Source organism: Myotis lucifugus, unplaced genomic scaffold (assembly GCF_000147115.1).
Source record: "Myotis lucifugus unplaced genomic scaffold, Myoluc2.0 scaffold_0, whole genome shotgun sequence".
Lineage (NCBI taxonomy): Eukaryota > Metazoa > Chordata > Mammalia > Chiroptera > Vespertilionidae > Myotis > Myotis lucifugus.
In genome coordinates this window covers 6,413,858-6,440,227 of record NW_005871048.1, presented here as the reverse complement: position 1 = coordinate 6,440,227, position 26,370 = coordinate 6,413,858, and the positions used below count along the sequence as shown (strand labels likewise).

Sequence of the window (26,370 nt, the reverse complement as noted above, 5' to 3'; positions counted from 1 at the left end):
TAAATGTTAACACATTTACCTTATTTCTAGTATGCTTTTTGAGGTGTTCAAATTAAAGTGGCTCACAGATTGCCATTATTACCTTCTCAAACCTCTAGGAATCTAAGAACCTACAATTAGAAACAAGGGGTCTGATCTTATTTTCCTTGCAGTCCTGGCCACTAATTGTAATTTTCATTTTTATGGCTTTGCTTTTTACTTATGCTATTCATTTTCATGGAGCACTACCCATCCAAATCTTCTCTGATCAGTTTTGTAAACTGTTCCTGATTTTCCATACCCTAAAGTATTGTCTCCCATCTCAGCTCAGATTTTAGTCTTTGTCTATAATTCATATAGCAATTAAATGTCTTGTAACATTCTTTTTTTATTGTTCACTTTTATAACTTGTCTTTTATTATTATTTAACATTCCACATGCTTATGTTTTATTTTCCCAACTAGATTATAAACTCCCTGAGGGCAGGTATGATATTTTACATTTCTTTGCGTTTCTACATTGCATCTAGCACAGTGTTACATAGCTTATAGGTAATTTGTTGATTTGGCTTTAAATACATTTAATTTCAGATTTTTTAAGTGAATGAACATTTTAAATTAAAATCTAAACACCTGTTTGCTTTGTGTCATATTTATGTATTCTAATATCCAGTAATCTTTAGCAGTTAATTGCTTTAGATTACTATCTGTAAAGAATTTTCTGTAACAAATTTTTAATCTCAGTTGGGATATTTCTGGGCAGCTTTCTGCCATAAAGTTTGTGTTTATATATATATAAAATAATCAATGTTAGTCTGAATAAAAGATTTTGGAAGGTAAGTTACCACAAGTATAAGATATATTACAAATCTAAACACAAATGATGATGGAATTATCCACATCAATTGCTTTCCTACTAGCTTTATTCCTACCACTAGATGATTATGTATAGATATTTAAGCTCACTTTGCTGGAATTCTTCCTAAAATCAACAAAGTCACTGTTGGTTTTAGAGTTTTAATAGACAACTAAAGAAGGATTCATGAAATTATAACAATTATTTAGAAATAACATTTTGGTATTTATTTGTGGGAAGTATAAAATACTAGAGGCCCAGTGCACAACATTCGTGCACTGTGGGGGGGGGGGTGTCCCCTTACCAGCCTGCACCCTCTTGGGACCTCCTTAGGGGATGTCCGACAGCCCAGGGAGCAGGCCTAAGCAGGCAGTCGGACATACTCCAAGGGGTTCTTAGCGCTGCCACAGAGGTGAGAGAGGCTCCCCGCACCGCTACGCTCCCCAGCCATGAGCCCGGCTTCTGGCTGAGTGGCACTCCCCCTGTGGGAGCGCACTGACCACCAGGGGGTAGCTCCTGCATTGAGCATCTGCCCCCTGGTGGTCAGTGTGCATCATAACGACCGGTCGTTCCGCCGTTCAGTCCATTCGCATATTACCCTTTTATTATATAGGATTTTTCATAATTCATTAACTGCTATCTAGACTATTGGGGTTTTGTTACCAGTGTCCTTAACTGACTTGTTTAATTTGTATCTAGAAGCCACAGAAGAAGTTTCTCTGGACAGTCCAGAAAGAGAACCTATCCTCTCCTCTGAACCTTCTCCTGCTGTCACACCTGTGACCCCTACTACACTCATTGCTCCCAGAATTGAATCAAAGAGTATGTCTGCTCCTGTGATCTTTGATAGATCTAGGGAAGAGGTATGGAAAGATTTTGTATTCTAAATTAATATGTAACTATTAAGTTTTTTGTTCCCCAACCAACATCACTCTCCTGTTAGTCATTTCTAATCAAAGCTGTATAGACATTTTGGGAAAAGAACATTGGACTAAAGAGTCTAGTGACTTAGCTTTTTAATCCAGTAACTTGGGCAAATCACTTTCCTTATTTTTTATTTTTTAATCCTCACCTGAAGGTATCTTTTGAAGAGAGAGAGAGAAACATTAATGTGAGAGAGAAACATCCATCAGTTGCCTTCCATATGCAACCGACTGGGGATTGAACCCACAACCTGGGTTTGTGCCCTGACCAGGAATTGAACCTGCAACCTTTTTGGTGCATGGAACAATGCTCTAACCGACCCAGGCAAAACCACTTTCCTTCTTAAGGCAAGGAGTTTGTCATTTGGGATTGTGTGATGATCTGTGCCTCTCAAGGTTCTGTGTTAATCAAATAAGATAATGTATGAAAGTGCTTTGAAACTTAATTACAACAAAGTGATATTTTGAGCAATTTTATTTGATAAAAGCATGCAGTTAATATTAGTTATGTTGGCAGGTTGGAGGATAGGTTCTGACTGGAGAGGAAGCATAAGAGGGCCATTGGTGTATAATGATACTGTTTGTTTCTTGATCTAGGTTTACTTTGTGAAAGTTATTGAACTGTACACTTAGGAGTTATATACTTCATATGTACTACATTTCAAATACGGAAACTTTTAAAACTGTATAAGAGTACAACCTTGAAATAAAAAGATTATAGTTAAAATACTCACTTTTCTTTTAGATGGTTTTAGACTTTAATATTGCTTTAAAAATTAGCAATATTTAACAATTTCTGTGCTGCTTGAGAATAATAAAACTTTCCTGCAGAGTTGCTATTAGGATTTTTTATTTTAAATTAAAAGTACTTCTGTAGTCTCATAGTATTATCATTTTTCTTACTGTTTTTTTCAATGAGCTTATAGTGCTTTCATTGGCTTTAAGAACATGTATTTACTATGTAATTAAAGAAACCAGATGCTAAAGTTGCTTATTAGTATAATAATTTCTTTAAGAATCTAATAATCTACTGGCAAAAGTAATGGCTACTTGCTGCTTATTAAAGAATAGATACAACTGAAAAATGCTACTATTAAAAATAATGAAGAAGCTAAATTTAATAACCTGAGTCTGAAGATTTGATATATAGAAAAAAAAATCCACAGTATTCCTACAGAAGACTAAAACGGATTTTCTTCATGTAAGGAGTTACAAGAACACAAGATTTTGTTTTACTTTTCCAAATGATGCTTTTTCTATTTCTTTGTGTGTATGTGTTTTTACATAGTCAGGAAATACGAAAGCTTTTATTGTTTTACAAATGGAGTGCTGAATGGCTTTTTAATTTTTTAAATTTTATTTTTTAATTGATTTCAGAAAGGAAAGAAGAGGAACATAGAGGGAGATAGAAACATCAATGCTGAGAGAGAATCATTGACTGGCTGCCTCCTACATGCCCCCTTCGGGGATTGAGCCCCCAACCCGGGCATGTGCCCTTGACCGGAATCAAACCCGGGACCCTTCAGGCTACAGGCCGACGCTCTATCCGCTGAGCCAAACCAACTCTGAATGGCTTTGTAAATTGATTGGTGTGACAGTGACCTTAGTAAAAGATGATAAAAATTATAGTGATTAGTGTTATTACAATAATATAAATTGGAATCTTTAACACCAAAAAAAAAAAAATCTTTTCTAGATTGAAGAAGAAGCAAATGGAGATATTTTTGATATAGAAATTGGTGTATCAGATCCAGAGAAAGTTGGTGAGTCAGTATTTATTATATTTTTTTACTTCTTTTTTGAAAATTAGCTTGGTTAATAAATACATTGTTACAGTGTTAAATGGTACTTTTATTTTTAAGCTTTGGGGGACTTTTGCTTCTTATTTTTATGTATTTATTTTTTCTTAGCTTCATTGAGGTCTAATTAACAAATAAAAATAGTATATATTTAGGATGATGATGATTTAATGTATATATACATTATGAAATTAGCACAGTCAAGTTAATCACATTGTCTCACACATTTAGTTACATTTGTGTGTGTGTGCTTAAGTTCATGTTTTCTTAATAGTATTATTTGACTTTTCTTACAGGTGATGGCATGAATGCTTACATGGCATATAGAGTAACAACAAAAGTGAGTCTTTTGCTTCTTTAAAAAATAATAGTCCTCTAAGTATAGTACAAGGGTGATTAAGGTGTAAGTGATCCCTTTTTTTTTTTTACCAAGGTGACCATCCAGTAAAGATTGCAAATAGGTTGTTACATTGAGTTGTGAGTGGTTTGGTAGAGTATTCTTTGAAAATATGCAGGAAGGGACCTAATTAGACAAAGATAGGAGGAAGAAATGAGAATAGCATGTTCCAGGCAAAGGAATTTGCTTGTATAAAAGCCAGAAGTCAAGAAAGCATTGTATCTTCTAGGATCTGCAAGAAGTGGTACCTGATTGAATTGTGTAGCAATAAGCCTCCCTATATTATAAACAGCCACCTTAAGGAATTTGAACTTCATCCTGAGGATAATGGAGAGCCATTGAAGAGATTGAAATAAGAGTATAGCACAATTCGATTTTTGATTTAGAAAGAACTCTGAGACTCAGTATGAATTGGGAGTGTCAAAGCAGAGGTCAGGATTTCTAATTAAGAGACCATTGCAATTTTTTTTTAAAATATATTTTGATTGACTTCAGAGAGGAAGAGAGATAGAAACATCAGTGATGAGAGAGAATCATTGATCGCTGCCTCCTGCACACCCCCTACTGGGGATCCAGCCCACAACTAAGGCATGTGCCCTTGATTGGAATGGAACCCGGGACCCTTCAGTGCGCAGGCTGATGCTCTATCCACTGAGACAAACCAGCTAGGGTGCCATTGCAATTTTAAAAAGGATTGTAGGTCTTTAAGTCTTAAAAAGAAGAGAGATGGTCTGTAGGAACCCTAGCTATGAGAAGTAACACTTTACATAAGGAATTGGTTCTGGGGGTGAGTGAAATAAAAGGCTTCTTGAGTTGTGTAGGAGGTAGAATCTATAGGGCTTGGATGTAAGGCATGAGGGAGGGATCCTGGAGAAAAGACAGCACAAGTGGAGGAACACTGTGTGGACAGGGGTGAGATTTGTTAATTCATTGAACAGATATTTATTAAACACCATAGGGTCAGGCTATTTTCCAAACACTAAGGTATAATAGTAAACAAGTTCCAGGAGGGGAAAATATGGTGAATTTGAGGTGGCAGTGAGATTTAAGTGGAGGTGTTCCTTGAGCGTTCCAATATGTTGGACTGAAGCTCAGAGGAGATCTAGGTGAGGTTAAAGATTTAAGAATTATTAGCATAAATATAAGTAGAGTCAATGAGATGAATAAAGCAAATATTTTCTGTTCCCTTAAGATTCTATAAAAAACACCTATGATTTAGGTTTTTTTCGTTTGTTAGCAATTTGTATGCCAAATTAGCTACTCTGGATTCTTTTATAAAGTATACCAGTGGATGTATACACATGCATGTTCACAGTTATATATGACATTGACTTCTGAATAATTGCTCAGTATTTAGAATTTGAAATACCTCTTTTTCACTTGTAGACTTCTCTTTCCATGTTCAGTAAGAATGAATTTTCAGTTAAAAGAAGATTTAGTGACTTTCTTGGTTTGCATAGCAAGTTAGCAAGCAAGTATTTACATGTCGGATATATTGTACCACCAGCTCCAGAAAAGAGTATAGTAGGTAAGTGTGAATTTAAAAAAATAACTTTTATTTGTTACTGTTACTATTTTAATTATAACTATAAATTTGTAGATTTCATGATCATTCGCTATCATGACATCTCATAATATGTAAAAATACTGAATTTAAATATTCCATTTATGACAATTATTCATCAACCAAAGACTGTATAAGCTAATACAATGATGTTAATATTGGGTCAGAATTTGCCAAATTGAAAGCAATTTAAAACCCCTTTTAGAGTTCCATATTACTAAGTAACACTCAGAGGGTGTTTAATATTATTAGCATATCAATAATGTTTTCTAAGGGATGTTTGCTTCTCAGCTATATATTGTTCAAAAAGATTTGATCTAGCCTCGCTATTTAAATGCAGTTTATTTCACAACCTCAATATAATGTTTAAAAACATTGTTATTTATACAAATAATAAAGGCTTAGTTAAGAATATGCAGAAAATTACAAAAGAGGAGAACCTCTATTGTCTCACCATTAAGACATGTCATCTCTCAAAATTTTGTATTTTTTAATCCTTTCAGTCATAGGTTTTTATGCACCTTTATATTTCTTTATACATAAGATTATTTTTCTGAAAAATATTCTAAACTGAATTTTTCTGATCTTTAAATTATTTTACTTTTTTCTAGCATTTGAAGGACAATTTTATCTTTTATGATTTTGAAATCTGATATATTTGAATGGATTTGTTATTTTTTTCTCTCTCTTTTTTTTTTTAAATATATTTTATTGATTTTTTACAGAGAGGAAGGGAGAGAGATAGAGAGTTAGAAACATCGATGAGAGGGAAACATCGATCAGCTGCCTCCCACACATCCCCCACTGGGGATGTGCCCGCAACCCAGGTACATGCCCTTGACCGGAATCGAACCCGGGACCTTTCAGTCCGCAGGCCGACGCTCTATCCACTGAGCCAAACCGGTTTCGGCTCTTTTTTTAAATTCAAAAATCTAGTTGTGCCCTGGCCGGTTTGGCTCAGTGGATAGAGAGAGCATCGGCCTAGGGACCAAAGGGTTCTGGGTTCGATTCTGGTCAAGGGCTTGTACCTTGGTTGCAGGCTCCTCCTGGACCCGGGCCCTAGGCAGGGCATGTGTAGGAGGCAACCAGTTGATGTGCTTCTCTCACATCTGTAGTTCTCTGTCTTTCCCTCTCTCTTCCACTCTCTCTAAAAAATCAATGGAAAAATATCCTCAGGTGAGGATTAAACTAAATAAAAAAAATAAAAATCAATAGAAACATTTTTTAAAAAATCTAGTGCAGTTCTTCAACTTCTTAACCTCAAACTTAATATTCTTCAAATTTATTGAGAACTCTTAAAGAGCTTTTACTTTTGTGGGATATATTGATATTTATTATATGGGAATGTTTTAAAATTGTATCTATTCATTAAAAATAACAATAAATTGCATTACCTGTTAACAAGTAAAATTTTTGTGAAAAATAATTTTTGTAACACAAAAATGAATAAGAGCAGCTTGTTTTTTTGTTTTTGTTCAACAACTTTGCAAATTTCTTTAATTTCTGGCTTAATAGAAGATAGCGATATTCTCATATCTGCTTCTGTACTCATCCTGTTGTGATATAACACATATAATCTTTGTAAAACTTATGGAACTTTCATGAAAGAATGAGAGTAAGAAAGACAAATAACAGTTTAGTATTTTTATAAAAATAGGCTTTTGTGCACTACCTTCTTTCCCCTAAAAAAGTATCTCTGAAACCTTCCAGGTATTCTGACTACACTTTGAGAACTTTTGATCTAATTACTAATCTTATTTTCCTCTTCTCTAAAATACCACAATGGTATCTTCTGGCATTCTGCTATCTATGTAGGGAACTTAAGTTTTATCCATCATAAATTACTTATTATTAATATTGGGGTTTTTTCTTTGACTTTTAAGTTGTACAACTATTTTTATACACCAAAAGAGGAAAAACAAATCATTTCTCTCATTTTGGTGGCTAGATATGCTAGTGTAGTCTTTAAACATTGACCAAAAAGGAAAGATGTAAAAACTAAATTTTCATATTCAAGTTATTGTGTTTCAAACTAATATTTTGCCTCAATAATCTTCAACCTTCCACAAATGATTGCAGTATAATAAATAGCACATATAAATTCAAAATAGAATTAAGAAATTATATCCTTAGAGCATTCTTTTCTGACATTGATTTTGATAGCTTTCAAAGGGTACTAGGGGACAGTGACACAGTTATGTTCATATTATTCATAGATAGTCCATTAAATTGTAAGACTATCAGTTAAATTATAGAAATAATTAACATCCATTGAGTATTTACTGTGCTAAAGCACTATGCTAAATAATTTATTTGCATTTTCATTTGATCTTCACAACAACTTTAGGTTAACTTATTATTGTGCTTATTGAATAGGTAAGGAAGCTAAGGTTCATCAAGGCTAGGTAACATGCCTCATGTCATACAGCTACCAAGAAGCAGAGCTGAGTTTTAAATGCCAGGTGGCCATCTTCCTCCAGGGTTTATATTCTTAACCGTTATTCTATTCTGCTTCTAATTTTATTTAGTATGTTGTGTTTTTTTCAATACAATTATGGTTTGCCTTTATTTTTTACCTAAAATAGAAAACTTTCTGATTTAAAAAAAATAAATCTAATGCTATGTGATTGTAGAATGGTCTAATATATCTTTTAAAAAGATATAAAGAAAGAGCTTAGCAAGAAAAATAATTTTCAAATAGTAAGATGAAGCCAATATAAAGTTCCCTCAAAATGTGTGCAAAAGTCTGAACAGTTATTAAAGGTGGGTTAGAAATTGATCTCTGAGCTTCCTGGCAGCCAACCAAGTAGAAGAAAAATGTTCATTTTATAATTTCATATTGTTTATAATTTTTTTTAAAGTAAAAATGAATACATTGTCTAAGAAAAATTTAAGGTATGGAGATTCTTTAATTACATACTAAGACTAAGTGGTTTTCAAATAACAAACAATGATAATGGGGTAGTGGAGTAAGAGTAGTAACTTCTTTGCTGGGAAGTTAGAACTAAAACAGAAAGAAAAGGAGTCTTTTAGCACACAGCAGTTACTGCACTTTTATAAAACCTTAGTTGACTTAAAAACAGCATTTCAGTAAGCTTTTTGAAAACAGCAACAAAGTTGAAAAGTTTTAAAAGGTAACTGGTTAGAGTAAGGCTTTTTTTTTTTTTTTTTTTGTCTCCTCACAATGGCTAATAAAGATTACCGATAGGAAATAGCATGAGCAGAAGATTCTTGAAGGGAATAAAAGAAGAACTATATCTTTGTAAGGTTTTTTTTCAGGGAAACAATATGTGAAATAATTAACGCCCCACATCATGTAGTCCATTCACGATAGATGTCTGAGTGTTCTTTTTCAAACTATTATATTTCAGAGGAATTAAGTTAAATAGAACATTCATAGATGATATGTTTATTTACCAGATATGCCAACCTGAGTAAGAATTACATGATTTTTTTTTTTTATTGCTTAAAGTATTACAAAGGGTATTACATATGTCTCCTTTTTTCCGCCACCCTTGACAATCCCCTGGCCTTCCCTACCCCCCAGTGTCTTATGTCCATTGGTTATGCTTATATGCATGCATACAAGTCCTTCGGTTGATTTCTTACACCCCCTTTCCGCCCCCCTACCCTCCTCGGCCTTCCCACTGCAGTTTGACAGACTGTTTGAGGCAGCTCTACCTCTGTATCTATTTTTGTTCGTAAGTTTATGATGATCTTTATTATCCATGAATGAGTGAGATCATGTGGTATTTTTCCTTCATTGACTGGCTTATTTCACTTAGCATAATGCTCTCCACTTCCATCCATGCCGTTGCAAATGGTAAGAGTTCCTTCTTTTTAACAGCAGCATAGTATTCCATCGTGTAGATGTACCACAGTTTTCTAATTCATTCATCTACTGATGGACACTTAGGCTGTTTCCAGATCTTAGCTATGGTGAATTGTGCTGCCATGAACATATGGGTGCATATATCCTTTCTGATTGGTGTTTCTGGTTTCTTGGGATATATTCCTAGAAGTGGGATCACAGGGTCAAATGGGAGTTCCATTTTTAGTTTTTTGAGGAAACTCCATACCGTCTTCCATAGTGGCTGCACCAGTCTGCATTCCCACCAGCAGTGTACGAGTGTTCCTTTTTCTCCACATCCTCTCCAGCACTTGTCGTTTGTTGATTTGTTGATGATAGCCAGTCTGACAGGTGTGAGATGGTACCTCATTGTTGTTTTGATTTGCATCTCTCGGATGATTAGTGACTTTGAGCATGTTTTCATATGTCTCTTGGCTTTCTGAATGTCCTCTTTTGAAAGGTGTCTATTTAGATCCTTTGCCCATTTTTTGATTGGATTGTTTATCTTCCTTTTGTTAAGTTGTATGAGTTCCCTATAAATTTTGGAGATTAGGCCCTTATCAGATATGACATTGGCAAATATGTTTTCCCACGCAGTGGGCTTTCTTGTTGTTTTGTTGATGGTTTCTTTTGCTGTGCAGAAGCTTTTTATTTTGATGTAGTCCCATTTGTTCATTTTCTCTTTAGTTTCAAGTGCCCTAGGAGCTGTCTCAGTGAAGAAATTGCTTCGGCATATGTCTGAGATTTTGTTGCCTTTGGATTCTTCTAGAATTTTTATGGTTTCCTGTCGTACATTTAAGTCCTTTACCCATTTTGAGATTATTTTTGTGTATGGTCTAAGTTGGTGGTCTAGTTTCATTTTTTTGCATATATCTGTCCAGTTATCCCAACACCATTTATTGAAGAGACTATCTTGACTCCGTTGTATGTTCCTTCCTCCTTTGTCAAATATTAATTGGGCATATTGGTTAGGGCCGATTTCTGGACTCTCTATTCTATTCCATTGATCTATATGTCTGTTTTTGTGCCAGTACCAGGCAGTTTTGAGAACAGGGGCTTTTTAATACAGCATGATATCTGGTATTGAGATCCCACCTGCTTTGTTCTTTCTCAGGATCGCTACAGGTATTCGGGGTCTTTTTTTATTCCAGATGAATTTTTGGAGAGTTCGTTTTAGGCCTGTGAAATATGCCGTTGGTATTTTAATGGGAAGTGCGTTGAATTTATAGATTGCTTTGGGTAGTATGGACATTTTAATGATGTTGATTCTAGCAATCCATGAACACGGTATGTTCTTCCATCTGTTTATGTCTTCCTCTATCTCTTTTTTCAACGTCCTGTAGTTTTCTGAGTAGAGGTCTTTTACCTCCTTAGTTAAGTTTATTTCTAGGTAGCTTAATTTTTTTGGTGCGATGGTAAATGGGATTGTTTTTATAATCTCTCTTTCTGAAAATTCACTATTGGTGTATAGAAATGCCTTAGATTTCTTGGGGTTAATTTTGTATCCTGCTACATTGCCAAATTCATGTATTAAGTCTAGTAGTTTTTTGATGGAGTCTTTAGGGTTTTGTATGTATAATATCATGTCGTGTGCAAATAAGGACAATTTTACTTCCTCTTTTCCAATTTGGATGCCTTTTATTTCTTCTTCTTGTCTGATTGCAATGGCTAATACTTCCAGTACTAAGTTGAACAGAAGTAGTGAGAGTGGGCATGCCTGTCTTGTTCCTCTTCTTAGGGGAAATGGTGTTAGTTTTTGTCCATTGAGTATGATCTTGGCTGTGGGCTTGTCATATATGGCTTTTATTATGTTGAGGTATGATCCTTCTATTCCCACCTTGCTGAGAGTTTTTATCAAAAATGGGTGTTGGATTTTGTCAAATGCTTTTTCTGCATCAATTGATATGACTGTGTGGTTTTTTTCTTTCAATTTGTTTATGTGATATATCACATTTATTGATTTGCAGATATTGTACCATCCTTGCATCCCTGGGATAAATCCTACTTGGTCATGGTGTATGATCCTTCTGATGTACTGCTGGATCCGATTTGCTAAGATTTTGTTGAGGATTTTGGCATCTATGTTCATGAGGGATATTGGCCTGTAATTCTCTTTCATTGTGTTGTTTTTACCTGGTTTTGGTATTAGGGTGATGCTGGCTTCATAGAATGAGCTTGGAAGTGTTCCTTCCTCTTGCATTTTTTGTAGTAGTCTGAGGAGGATAGGTTTTAGTTCTTCCTTGAATGTTTGGTAAAACTCCCCTGTGAAGACGTCTGGTCCTGGGCTTTTGTTTGCTGGAAGCTTTTTGGTGACTGCTTCAATTTCTTCCATAGTTATTGGCCTATTGAGATTTTTAGATTCTTCCTGCTTGAGTTTTGAAATGTTGTATTTTTCTAGGAATTTGTCCATTTCCTCCAGGTTGTCTAGTTTGTTGGAGTAGAGTTGTTCATAGTATTTTTTAACAATCATTTGTATTTCTGTGGGGTCTGTTGTTATTTCGCCTCTATCATTTCTGATTTTGTTTATTTGGGTCCTCTCTCTTTGCTTCTTGGTGAACCTGGGTAGAGGTTTGTCAATCTTGTTTATCCTTTCAAAGAACCAGCTCTTGGTTTCATTGATTTTCTGTATTGTTTTTTTGGTCTCTATTTCATTGATTTCTGCTCTAATCTTTATTATCTCCTTCCTTCTGCTCACTCTGGGGTTTTCTTGTTGCGCTCTTTCTAATTCTTTGAGTTGTAGAGTTAGATGATTTACTACCATTTTTTCTTGTTTGTTGAGGTAGGCCTGTAGAGCTATAAACTTCCCCCTCAGGACTGCTTTCATTGTGTCCCATAGGTTTTGGATTGTTGTTTTTTCATTGTCATTAGTTTCCAGGATGTTTTTAATTTCTTCTTTGATGTCATTGGTAACCCAATCAATATTTAATAACATGCTATTCAGCTTCCAAGTGTTTGAGTGTTTTGGGTTGTTTTTATTGTAGTTTATTTCTAATATTATGCCATTGTGGTCTGAGAAGATGCTTGGTATGAGTTCAATCTTCTTGAATTTGGGGAGACTTTGTTTGTGACCCAATATGTGGTCTACTTTTGAATGTGTCCTATGAGCACTTGAGTAGAATGTATATTCTGCGGCTTTGGGGTGAAGTGTTCTGAAGATGTCAATTAAGTCCATCTGATCTATTGAGTCATTTAGGATTGCTGTTTTTTTGCTGATTGTTTGTCTAGAGGATTTATCCAGTGATGTCAATAGTGTATTAAAGTCCCCTCGTATGATTGTATTGTTGTCAATCTCTCCTTTGATATCTTCCAGGAATTTTATTATGTATTTGGGTGCATATATGTTTATCAGGGTTATATCCTCTTGTTGTATTGATCCTTTAGTATTATGAAGTGGCCTTCCTTATCTCTTGTTATGGCCTTCACTTTGAGCTCTATTTTGTCCAATATAAGTATTGCTACCCCAGCTTTCTTTTCATTTCCATTTGCCTGAAAGATATTTTTCCATCCCTTCACTTTCAGTCTGTGTGAGTCCCTTCTAATGAGGTAGGTCTCTTGTAGACAGCAAATGTATGGGTCATGTTTTTTTATCCATTCAGCCACTCGATGTCTTTTGGTTGGAGCATTTAGTCCTTTTACGCTTAAAGTTATTATTGAAAGGTACTTGTTTTGTTTTTTTTTTGTTTTTTATTAAATCTTTATTGTTCAGATTATTACATTTGTTCCTCTTTTTTTCCCCCCATAACTCCCCTCCTTCCAGCTCCCACCCCACCCTCCGCCCTCACTCCCCACCCACTGTCCTCATCCATAGGTGCACAATTTTTGTCCAGTCTCTTCCCGAATCTCCCACACCCCTTTTCCCCCCAAGAATAGTCAGTCCATTCCCTTTCTATGTCCCTGATTCTATTATAATCAACAGTTCATTCTGTACATCAGGTTATTTATTCACTTGATTCTTAGATTCACTTGTTGATAGATGCATATTTGTTGTTCATAATTTGTATCTTTACCTTTTTCTTCTTCTTCCTCTTCTTAAAGGATACCTTTCAGCATTTCATATAATACTGGTTTGGTGGTGATGAACTCCTTTAGCTTTTCCTTATCTGTGAAGCTCTTTATCTGACCTTCAATTCTGAATGATAGCTTTGCTGGATAAAGTAATCTTGGTTGTAGGTTCTTGCTATTCATCACTTTGAATATTTCTTGCCACTCCCTTCTGGCCTGCAAAGTTTCTGTTGAGAAATCAGCTGACAGTCGTATGGGTATTCCCTTGTAGGTAACTGAGTTTCTTTCTCTTGCTGCTTTTAAGATTCTCTCTTTGTCTTTTGCTCTTGGCATTTTAATGATGATGTGTCTTGGTGTGGTCCTCTTTGGATTCCTTTTGTTTGGGGTTCTCTGCGCTTCCTGGACCTGTAAGTCTATTTCTTTCAGCAGGTGGGGGAAGTTTTCTGTCATTATTTCTTCAAATAGGTTTTCAATATCTTGCTCTCTCTCATCTTCTGGTACCCCTATAATTCTGATGTTGGTACGTTTGAAGCTGTCCCAGAGGCTCCTTACACGTATTTTTGGGTCTTTTTTCATTTTGCTTTTCCGGTTGGGTGTTTCTCGCTTCTTCGCATTTCAAATCTTTGACTTGATTCTTGCGCTCCTCTGGTCTGCTGTTGGGAGTCTGTATAATATTCTTTATTTCAGTCAGTGTATGCTTACTTTCTAGATGGTCCTTTATCACACCATCGAGGGTCTCATTAGATTTCCTGTACATCTCATCAAGTTTATCGACAGACTCTAGAAGCCTCTTGAGAGACCTCAAAAGTGTGGTTCTGAACTCAATATCCTCCCTTGATAGTTTTGTCCTGTTTCTTTGTCTCCGCATTTTTTACGCTTTCTTGGTACACCCCCTAGTGGTCTTTGTGCGCAGTCTTGTTGTAGTTAAGCCTTGATTGTTGTAGTTAATACCAGAGGGATTTGACCTCCAGGCCGACTGGCTGTGATAATCAGCTGTGTCTGCAGTGGAAGAACTTGTGTCCTCTAGGGAGGTGCTAATCTAGCCTTTGCCTGAGGCTATCCGGCAAATGCCTCTGTGCAGGTCTTGGGCGGGGTGGGTCCCACGGGATCAACAGGGCGGAGGAGGGAGCAGTTATGGCTGCTCTCAGTCCGTCCCCAGGGGCTCTGCCTCTCTGTCCCAGCAACAGCTGCAAACCTCGGAGGGACCGTAGCCAGACAGTCCTGCTTCTCCCGTTTGAGTCTGGGTCCCTAGAGACTCGCCTGGATCTGGAGCTCAGAGTCTGAGGCTCCCTCCGGATTGAAACAGACAACCACGCCCTCGGCCACCAGCCCGCGCCTCGCGCACTCCGCACCTTAGTATTTTACTTCAGCACTGCGCCGCCTCTGATTCTCAGTTCCTCCTAGTTGTAGAACTTCCACTCAGCCAGCCTTCCTGTGGTTCTGGATGATGTCCGTTCCGTCTTTTAGTTGTATTTTTGAAGTGGTTTTTCGAGGCAGCAAACTCCGGCGTTAACCTATGCCGCCATCTTGGTTTCTCAAAACCAAAAGGTACTTGTTTGTAGCCATTTCTTTTTGTGTGTGGCTGTTTTCTTTCTGAGCTTTTTATTTCTTCTTTTTACACCAGTCCCTTTAGCATTTCTTGCATTGCTGCCTTGGTGGTGATAAACTCCCTTAGCCTTTTTTTGTCTGTGAAGCTTCTTATTTCCCCTTCAATTTTGAATGATAGCCTTGCTGGATAGAGTATTATTGGATTCAGTCCTTTGCTTTGCATCATTTTGTAAATTTCCATCCATTCTTTTCTGGTCTGATGTGTTTCTATTGAGAAATCACTTGATAATCTAATGGGAGATCCCTTGTACATAACTTTCCGTCTCTCTCTTGCAGCCTGTAAGATTCTCTCTTTGTCCTGAACATTTGCCTTGGTAATTATGATGTGTCTTGGTGTGGGTCTTTTCGGGTTCACCTTGTTTGGGACTCTCTGTGCTTGTGTGACTTTTTTCTTCCCCACCTCAGGGAAGTTTTCTGATATTATTTCTTCGAATAGGTTTTCTAATCCTTGTTCCTCTTTCTGTTGTTCTGGCACCCCTATTATTCGTATGTTGTTTTGTTTCATGTTGTCCCAAAGCTCCCTTAGGCTCTCCTCCTGTCTTTTAATTTTTTTTCTCCAATTGCAGTTCAGTTTGGGTGTGTTTTGCTTCCTTGTCTTCTAATTCACTAATTCGGTCCTCCACTTCTCCTAGTCTACTGTTGATACTTTCAATGGTGTTTTTTATTGCAGCTATATCGCTATTCATGTCTTCTTGGTTCTTACATAAGTTATTGATTTTTTCATCTGTTTCTTCTTGCTGCTTGCATAAGTTGTTGATTTTTTCCTCCATCTGGTTTATGCACTCTAGGACCCTTAACCTGAATTCTTTTTCTGTCATGTTGCATGCCTCTGTATCACTTAGCTGCTTTTCTGGCGAGTCCTCCTTTTCTTTCCTTTGGGGGTTTCTTTGTCTACCCATGTTTGATCTCACCGACATATCTAGATGTTGAGTCGTTCAGTGGCTGCTCCCTGGGTGGCAGAGGCTTCTCGGGCTGTGGTTGCTCCTTGGGTGGTTGTGGTAGCAGCTGCTTCTCAGATGGCAGCAGCTCCTGTGGTGGGTTCTGTTTACAGCTATGGTGGCTCTTCTGGCTGGTGGGGGGAGGCTTCATGTACAGCTGCTGTTCCTCAGATAGAGGGTGTGGTAATCAGGAGGCTGCTGTTGCTTGGATCTGCTGCGTTGATTTAAAAGCACAAAATACAACACAACAAGGCACAACGCACCAGGCACTGAACATAAATGTATTCACGATATTAATAACCCCAAATAAAGGTGACCACCTGAGTTAAGAGAATTAAGGGAAAAGGAAGAGAGAAGAGAAAAAAAGAAAAGAAAAGGAGTGCAAAAATGAAATTGGGAAAAAGGATAGAAAAAAAAAGAGCGAAAAGAGAGAATGAAGTAGACGAGGGGAAGAGAATATTTATATGAGGAGAAACCTCATATAGAACCGCCACTTATCTCATCAAATTCCAGCAACAGATCCCTGGAGATGAATGCAAACTACAATCAATAATATCAATTGAGGCAAGGGAAAACAGAAGCACAAGAATAACCGGGGGGGGTGGGGGGGGGGACTAGCAGAAAAAGAAAAACAACCTCACAACCAATCCTAAAAAAACCCACCAATATACTCAACAATCAAGCAAACAGCAATAAAACAATAGAAAGATAAAAGAAAAAAAATTGGATAGTGAAGAAAGTCAAGGGAGAGGTATATAAGGATTTAGAGCAGTGGATTGGAAATAGGATATATAAGTAGGGTGAAGTTTTGACGGGGTAAAAAGAAGGAATAGGGAAAATCTAAAGCATGAATAGGGTAAGAGAAACAGGACAACAAAAGGGGAAAAGTGAGGAAGAGGGTTTTAGCATAGAGGTATAGTTGAGGTAGATAAAAATGTTGCTAAAGGAACGATGAAAATAGAATGTAGAACACTAATCCCAAAATAAAATAAAGAGAAAATAAAATGACACTTTAAAGAATGGTAACATGGTAGCAGTAATAATACTGGTTAAAAATAAAAATGTAGTAATTAAAAGGGTGAAATCAGGTGAAAGAAAAAGAAAAAAAAACTGTTTTCTTAGTTAAAAGGTGAAAAAAGAATTAAAAAAATAAATAAAAATTTGCAGTAGTGAAGGTCCTTTGGTTCTTCTACTCTTCAGTCTGGCTCGAGTTAGTCCTGCCAGGTATTCAGGAGAATGTTGAATTTCCCTGCGATACACTGTTCCTCTGTGTTGTAAACCAGAGTCCTGATTTTAAAGCAGGCCATATTTGTGTCCCAGACTGCCTTAAGTTGTGTTTACCTAAGAGTCAGTTTGTGGCTCAGCCTCTGGGTGGCAGTGTTTCTGGATTGGCCTCCTAGGCTATACGGCCTCTCTGTCCAGTTTAGGGTTTATTTTCTCTATTGTACTTAAAACTGGTTTGGGGAAGTTCCTTGCCCAGAGCTGGTTCTTTAATCGTTACCCGCTCTGTGTTGTTGCTGGGACTGAAAGTCCCTCTATAGGCCAGACCCTGTTAACTCCCAGGGACTAATCAGATTTGTTTAATCCTTCATACCATGCAGTGTGGAATCTGGGTGTGGCTGTGCGCCTTTCCTGGGAGCTAGAGGGAGGGGTTACACGTTTCAGAGAAAATGGCTGCCGTAGTCCTGGGCTCAGGAGTGACTCAGCACTCAATTCGCTGCCACCTCTCCTGGCCCCCCTTCTCTCCTCAGCCTCTCCCCAGATTCCACTCGTCCGCACCTTCTCCCTCTCGTCAGCACAGGTGAGTGTCTGTATCCGAAATGTTCTATGAGCAGGGTTCAGTGAAGACAAACAAACAAACGCCAGCCGCAGAAACGGGGAAGGCTGAGTCTCTATAAGCTCCTCTCTTACCGGCACTGCGTGGTCTGGTCAGCACTTCAGGCTGCCCCCTTTAGGCTCAGTCCTCCGTAATTATGGAACCCAGATCCCAAATCCCCCGGTGCCAACAATCCCTCGGATCTCCTTTCCCCAGTCAGGGGCTGTGTCTGTCTCCCTCTGACCCTCTGGGCTCAGAGGTCTGGCAAACTTTCCTGCCCAGATCCCTGGTTTTTACCTTTCCAGGGAACTCTGCCCTTCCCGGCCGCAAACTGTCTCACCAGCTGAGTATACTTCACCAATTCAGGGTGGGTGTTATTAGTTTCAGCTGCTTACTCCATTTGCTCCGGGATAAGACCTGGGACACGTCTGCCTATACCGCCGCCATCTTGAATCTGGAGTTACATGATTTTAATGACTTTACTGAGATATAATTCATATGCTATACAATTATTCATTTAAATATGTAATTTAATGGCTTTTAGTATATTCAGAGTTGTCCATACATCACCACATCCATTTTAGAGTAGTTTTATTACCCCTTAACCATCATCCTCTAACTTCCTCATCCCTCCAGCCATAGGCAATCACAAATTTATTTTCTTTCTCTATAAATTTGCCTATTTGCCTATTCCTTTATATAAAGGGAATCATACGATATTTGCTCCTTTGTGACAAGCTTCTTTCACTTAGCATAATATATTCAAGGTTCATCCACGTTGTAGCATGTATCAGTTCTTTATTTCTACAGAATTGATTTTTGAAAAGAAAAAGAACAGGAAAAGAAATAAAATCTGATCTTCTATATTAGTGTTAAAATTGAAATTGCCAATACAGAAATTGTTAACATGATTTTTACTTTTTAAATTTGAAGAGTTCTAAATATCTCTATGAAAGAGCTGTTATTTCAATTATTATAAAACAGCCATGGTAAATATACAAGAACATGTTCTTAGAATCTGCAAGAGATAATATTTAGCAAATTCGTGGGTTACACTTTTGTTTTTCTTGTCCACAAGGTAAAGAACCTTAATTATTACTAATAAGAAATGAAAATATTAATTGAGCTTAAATTTACTAATTTGAATCCTATTGAAATGTAAACACATTTTAGTTTAGCAGGAGTGTAATATATAACAGATAAGGAATCCAGAGGTTATAGTCAGAAAACTACAGACACAGCCCAACCCCTGCTTTACTTATAAATACTTACAGAGTAGAATTACTGTATCATGAGTTTTAATTTCTCAAAGTATGATACTAATTATAAATTTAGGAGCTGTTGTTCAAATTCAGATTTAGAGTATATTTTAAATTAGGCAGAAATGATTATAAAAGACTGTTTTTATAATCACATAAAATCATGAGTCTCATTCAATTTTTTTCAAAGGCATGACCAAGGTCAAAGTGGGTAAAGAAGATTTATCATCCACTGAATTTGTAGAAAAACGAAGAGCAGCTCTTGAAAGGTAATTCTAGACGGTTCTGCTTTATTACACTCATGTTTTTGCTTCAGTAATATGTCTAATCCCACTATATGGTGTAACTTAGTTCAATTATTAATTGATGACTCTTATCAAAAGTGCTTTAAACTTTATTAAGAAAATTGCTTCTTTGAACAATACTGCTTATTCTGCTTTTATTAAATAGACCTATTCTTGTATCATTGTTACAAGCAGCAATATGTAAAGGCATGAGTTAGTTGAGGATAGAATTATTATGTCATAGCTGTGGTCAACAAGAGAAGTAAGAAAAAAATTCATGAATCTTTTGAAAGTGGGGAAAGGGTTAATAAAATTATTTGGATAAAAATAATATCTCTTTAGTATTATTATATTTTTTAAAAAATATATTTTGATCTTTTACAGAGAGGAAGGGAGAGGGATAGAGTTAAAAACATCGATGAGAGAGAAACATCGACCAGCTGCCTCCTGCACACCCCCTACTGGGGATGTGCCTGAAACCAAGGTACATGCTCTTGACTGGAATCGAACCTGGGACCCTTCAGTCTGCAGGCCGACGCTCTATCCACTGAGCCAAACTAGCTAGGGCATTATTTATATTCTTAGGAAGTTATACTCACATTCATGTTCTGTGTTGGATAATTTGGCTAATTATAGTTCATCTAAATTTTTTGAATTATTACTGAATAAGATTATTAGATACACTGAATAATTAGGTTTTTGCTCCCTCCTTTAATTTTGTATAATTGATTTTGACTTGAGTGTACAAAAGTATGTGACTTCTTGAGTTGACTGGATGTTTAAAGGCTAATATGCTCTACCTTCCTTTAAGTACTTGACTCATATAGCTTTGAAGACTTGTCATTATTGTGGCTGACTAAAAGTGGAGTGGAGTGGAGTGGAGTGGATGGCAGGATTCTCACTTCGAGAATCTTAACATTTATTCTTTTCTTGCTATGTTGAAAATGTGATAAAACGATTTTGAAATTATCTTAAAACCCAAGTTTTAGAACCTAACTACACAACATTACCTTAAGTTAAAACATTTTCTAATTTCACAGGTTTTTTAAAATTTTCATGGAATTTTTTTATTTCAGTTGAACTTGCTTATTTGTTCTTTGTTTTATTTTGTTTGGGCTTAAAATACGTGGCTGGGGTGGCGGGGGTAGGAGAGATTTTAGTGAGTAGTATGTCTATTATCTCCAGGCCACAAATTATTTTTAAAAACTATTTTTAAGGCAACTTATTTCTGGGTTTTAATAATAAGTTATTTAAATTATAAGAAAATGCCACAGTAAAGTCAGGTTTGAACAATTGCTGTAAGAAAAGCTAAAGGATATGCTATTTAAAATCTTATATAAGACTTAAAAGATGAGATTATGTTTAGACCTACGGTCAAGATAGTAGCATAGGTAAACATGGTACTTGCTTCCACATCAAAATTGCAACTAAATTCAGAACCGCCTGAAATTCAGCTGAATGGAAGTTTTACATCTGGGGAATTAAAAAAGAAGCCAAATCAAGACTGATTGGAGGGACAGAGAGAAGAAAAGGGGTGATCCCACACCCATATGTGGCAGATAAAAATCAGGAGGGATATCTTGGCTACGGAGGTCACCCCTGAGGAATAAGGTGTTCCAGGTCCCCCAGCCCAGGGTTCCAGTGCAGGAAGAGAAGTCCCCATAAATTCTGGCTGTAAAATCCTCAGCAGGGTTTGAAGCTGAGGGAGATAGGGTTGCTGGAGTCCCAGGCAGTTCTTAAAGGGTCTGCTCAGGTTCTAATTCTGGATTCACTCCCTCTAAGCTCCAGCATTGGGACAGCAGCTTGAAAGGTACCAGAGACATATGAAGAGGTACTGAAGTGTCGGACATCAGGGCAGGAGTTGGGGGTGAGGGGGCATTTCTCTCAGACAGAAGTGCTAGCAAAGGCCCTTGTTCCTTTTCTGAGCCCAACACAGCTGGCACGCGGGCACGATATTGAGACTCCATCAACCTAGCTCACACTGTTTGCTTCACCCTGGTGATTCCCTGAGGCCCTGCCCCACCCAACTTTCAGGGCCACTGAAACTGTTTCCTGTGGCTTTTAAATACACATGCCCTGTCTTGGCTCATGTTTCAGATTTTTCTAAAATCTCTCAAGCAGCATCTGGCCTCAGTGAGCCCTTTACCTCTCTCTAAGTGGTCTAGGCTTGGCACTAGCAGCAGCCAGCCTTGGTTCACAGCTTGGCCTTGTATGAGAACCTCCAAGCCCATGACAACTAGCAGTCATCTGCAGATCACTTTGTAGCTCATGCCAGGTGGCCCTGGGCAGAACACTGACAGTGACTGACCTTGGCCTACACCTCCTAGGAGGCACTCAGTAGACAGTTTCAGACCATGTCAGGCACCACCACCCAACCATTTGCATAAGCTGCCAGAAGCCGGTCCATCCTTGCTGCTTGACACAGTTGCTGCAAGGAAGAAACATCTGCACAGCATGTTTCAAGGGACCTGGCGTATATGGCATATTGTTCTTAATATGTTTGCTCCCCTTCTTAGCGCTATGTGTTTTAACCAAGGTCACCTCTCCCGAGAAAGGTTGTTTCCCCAGGTGGGGATTTTTCCCTGGAGTTAGGGATTAACAGGACTAAGGAAGGGAATAAATCAGTAAAACCCTTAACTAAGTGCCAGGCGGGTAGTTAATCACCTTAACTACGAACAATCACGCTTAAGCTACATAATCTTTACTTAGGATAATCTCCTTCAGTTACTTTCTTGTAGCTTACCAGAGCAGTAGTGACCTTGGAATGGAGATAACAAACACCCTAACCTTTGAAATAGAATGGATAGGATTAAAATCAAATGGTATAAATACAGATGTAACAGGAGAATAAAGAGAGAACCTGGCGAGAGAACCTGGCTAGGCTGATCAACTGAACGCTGTCTCCGTGTCATTCCTTCTTCGCCGATTCCGTCCACACCTTTGGGAACCCCTGGACCTGCTGGGGTTGGACCCCAACAATAAGCCACACATTCAAGGGATTAGATTCAGCAGGTACCAGAGCCCTGCTAAAGTAAGTCCTACTCTGTGGGGTGGGCCCCCTTTACAACTGATCCTCCACGGTGATTAGAGGTTGGTGGTTAGTGGTCACAGCCAGTCCTTGCAGCTGATCAGCATGGGGGTAAATCCCTCCCATTAACATGCCAACAGCAACAAGGCTCGGCCACAAGGGTAGGGTGTATGCAGCCCAAAACGGGGGAGCGCATCTCAAGTACCCAGCTTGAGTGATTGGGAGGCTGTGCCCCTGGACCCTACAGGATACTTACTACATTAGGCCACTCTACCAAGCCTGGGAGATTTAGCAGCTCTACTTAATCATAGAAGGAAACATAGATTGGCTATTATCAAAATGAGAAGAGAAAGAAACATATTCCAAATGAAAGAATAGAACAAAACTCCAGAAAAAGAACTAAACAAATTTGAGAAGCAATCTACTAGATGCAGAGTTCAAAACACTTGATAATGATGAATAACTTCACTAACATGGTGAAGGAAGTAGACATATAAGTCCAGCAAACAGAGAGTCCCAGGCAAGATGAATCCAAAGAGGCCACACACCAAGACACATCATAATTAAAATGGAAAGGTTAAAGTCAAAGAGAGAATCTTAAGAGCAGTTAGTTACCTACAAGGGAGCTCCCAGAAGACTGTCAGCTGATTTCCCAACAGAAATTTTGCAGGCCTGAAGGGATTGGCAACAAATATTCAAAGTGATGAAAGGCAAGGACCTACAACCAAGATTACCCAGCAAAGCTATCATTTAGAATTGAAGGAAAGATAAAGAGCTTCCCAGACAAGAAAATGCAAAAGGAGTTCATTACCACTAGACCAGTATTATATGAAATGTTAAAGGCTCTTCTCTAAAGAAGGAAAAAAAAGATTAAAAATATGAACAACAAAATGGCAATAAATACATACTTATCAACAAATCTAAAAAACAAAACAAAATAAATGCACAAGCAGAACAGAAACAGACTCATACAGATACAGAGAACATTTTGATGGTTGCCAGATGGGGGAGTCTAGGGAGGATGAGTGAAAAAGATGAAGAGAAAAAAGAAGTACAAATTGGTCGTTACAGAACAGTCATGGGGATATAAAGTACAGCTTAGGGAATACAGTCAATAATAACTATGCATGTTTTCTGATGGGTATGAAATTAATTGGGATGATCACTTAGTAAGTTATACCTAATCATTGGGGTGTACATCTGAAACTAACATAATAATGTATGTCAACTTTAATTGCAAATTAAAAAAATGCAAAAAAAGGTGAGATTATGTCTGTGACAATCAATTACTCAGGAAAGGATTTAAATCGCTTCAAGAGGTGTTTAGGTTAGGCATTAGAATTGTTTCTGTTATGAAAAATGTCATAGGCTGAATTTTTTTAAGATTAAAGGTAGATACTGCTCTACCTTATTTTTGCTTAGTCCCTGGAAGTATAACCATGACCCTTTGAGAAATCTTTCAAGTCCTATTTTTCTATGAGTAAATTTGAAATATTTCAGATGGCATGCTTGATAAGGAACTTAATGAAGATTTATTGTACCAAGCTCATATAATTTGATTCTACATTCACCTTTCTTGTAACTTGAATGCATTCAGCAGTATGAAACATTGAGGAGAGTTTTAAGGAAATACTGAAATCTAACCTAGTGTATATGTGAAGACAGTTTCTTTACTGACAAATGTTACTTGTTAAATACCATTTTAGTGGAATTTGCAGTAGTGAAAGAAAAACAGTGTACTACTGAGGGGAAAGTTTAGTTTGCACTAGAAAGATGAATAAAGAAAATATAGGTGTTAAGGTATGGAAACAAAAGAATTGGAATAAGTTTTCTAAAGTAATTGTTCTGTGGCATTTCTTAAAATTGATTTGTTAAGATAGGTATATCTGTGGAACATCCAGCCACATCGAATCTTGTAGGTCAGAGAAGTACTTCTCTTTGTATGTACATTTACACATTTATTTGTTTGTTCAACTTCGAGAATCCAGATTACTCTCTTGAAAAAAGGAGTGGTTAAGAACTCAAGTACTTCCCTGCCACACTCAGTGAATTAAGCAGAAACTACTATTAAGAGTATTTCTTAGATCACTGTCTTGATTTTCTTGGGAGTACTTCACATCTTAAGAGCATATTCAGTCTATATTGTAAGTTAGGATACACTTCTGCAAATAAAAACAGAAATATAGAGTAGCACGATAATAGTGTGCACACTTAGAATCCTTTTCTCTTTAGAAGCCTGCACTTCATTACGTACTGCACACTCTGTGTGACCTTAGGCAAGTTATTTAACTTCATTCTTTATCTCTGTATCATTTAGGAATGTGGTCATGCCAAGTGTCCAAAAATCCACTGGAAAGGCCTGAACAGTCAGTGTAGGTTGATAAATCCACTATTTCACATCAAGAAGTTTGGAGTGAAGGCAGATATTTAGGATTGTCTAATTCATCAGGAAATCCTATTGCTTCCTTCTAGTACCTAGAATATAACCATTTCTCACCAGTCCTCTTCTAGTCCAAATGCCCCGAAATAACTTCTGTCGGCTCCTAATTCTTCCGGTTTCCATCCTTGCACCTCTACTCCTTTTTTTTTCTTTTAAATAATTGTTTCTTTTTAAATTACAGTTGGCATATAATATTATATTAATTTCAGGTGTACTCTACTCTTTTTCAATATAGCAGCCAGAGTCATACTTTTAAACCATGAATCAGATCATATCAATACCTCCTCCCCATTTCATTCAATAAAAGCCAGAGTCTTTATAATGGCCCACAAAACCTTACATGATGTGTGCACTGGTCACTGTTACCTATTCCATTTCCCATCCTCCTTGATCACTCTCTCTAGGCCACATTAATCTTTTTGCTGCCCTTCAAAGATCGAAGTTTTCCACCTTAAGGTTTTTTCATGGGCTACTCCCACTGCCTAGAAAGCTTTTGTTCTCAGGTGTCTGCATGGTTAAATCCCTTACCTTTTTTAAATTCAAATATCACCTGTCAGTAAAACGTGTTCTGATCATTGGGCTTCATTCAGACCTTTTTTAAATCACCACCAACAAAACCTTACACACTTGATCTCATTTGTTCTACTTTCTGTCCTTCCTTCTTTCCGTGGCATTTACTACCTTTTCACATACACATAATTTACAAAACTTAGACAGTTAATTGTCTATATTATTAAAATATAACCTCCACTAGGGAAGTTGATCTTGTTTTCTTTTGTTCAGTGATACATTCTGAGTCCTCAGAACAATAACTGGTAATGAAGTAAATGCTTGGTAAATATTTGTTGAATGAACAACTGTATGTCATGAAAGAATCAGGTTCTTTTTGCCCTTTTTAATTCTCATTATTAGCACATGTGTTTGAATCTCGCACGGAAATATTTTTGACTTTGTTCCTCTTAAGCATTTTGTATAACCTACTTCATATTTTGTTTTGTTTGGGGTAAGTAAATAGTAACTTGAAAGCCCTAAGTGATTCTTCTAAAGTTATGACTAACCTTTTCTTACAGCAAATATGAAGAACAACTACTGACCACCTCTTGTTGAGTCTGATACTTACTTTTCATTGATTGCATTGCATCTTTCGTTTCTGTTTTCCTTGTGTGTTCCTCTTTCTTCACATACCCCTTTTCATTTTTATTCCTTCATGCTTTCCTTTATATATCAACAATCCTCCTCACTTTAATTCTGAATTGGTATGTATTTACCAATATTAATTTTAAAATTAATTTTATGTTCTTAATTTTAACATTATGTAAGCTTAATATTTTTGTTTTTAATGGTTAGTTGCTCTTTACTTTCATGTAACCCTTAAGAAGAAAAATTTTACTGTCTTTTTTTAGAATATCATTTTCTATAATCAATTCCTCAACAATGCTAGTATGTGATAGGTGAATAAAGGAAATCTATGGTCAGTTGAGTTTTGTTAACAAAACCCTAGGCAGTTTATTTCCTGCAGTACTTCTCATAGCACCTAATATGCTGCTGTTCATTATAAATCTTAAAGAAAAGGATATGTTATGTAATATGAATTCACTTTGGAAACCTATTTTAGAATATAAGTAGTA

General features: G+C 37.0%; 1 protein-coding gene across 8 annotated transcripts in view; it reads left to right on the top strand.

Annotated features, from left to right (window-relative positions):
• SNX2 (sorting nexin 2) overlaps nt 1–26,370 on the top strand; it is a 60,373-nt gene that overhangs the window by 19,224 nt on the left and 14,779 nt on the right. For 6 of the 8 annotated variants that reach the window (XM_023743955.1, XM_023743781.1, XM_023743925.1 and 3 more), the window contains exons 3-7: nt 1,534–1,697; nt 3,454–3,520; nt 3,853–3,896; nt 5,340–5,481; nt 19,181–19,259. In XM_023743955.1, the coding sequence (XP_023599723.1) occupies nt 1,534–1,697; nt 3,454–3,520; nt 3,853–3,896; nt 5,340–5,481; nt 19,181–19,259 (496 nt within the window). Of the gene's footprint in view, nt 1–443; nt 466–1,533; nt 1,698–3,453; nt 3,521–3,852; nt 3,897–5,339; nt 5,482–19,180; nt 19,260–26,370 lie in introns of all 8 variants that reach the window. The other 2 variants (XM_023743840.1, XM_023743881.1) reach the window with 1 other exon arrangement.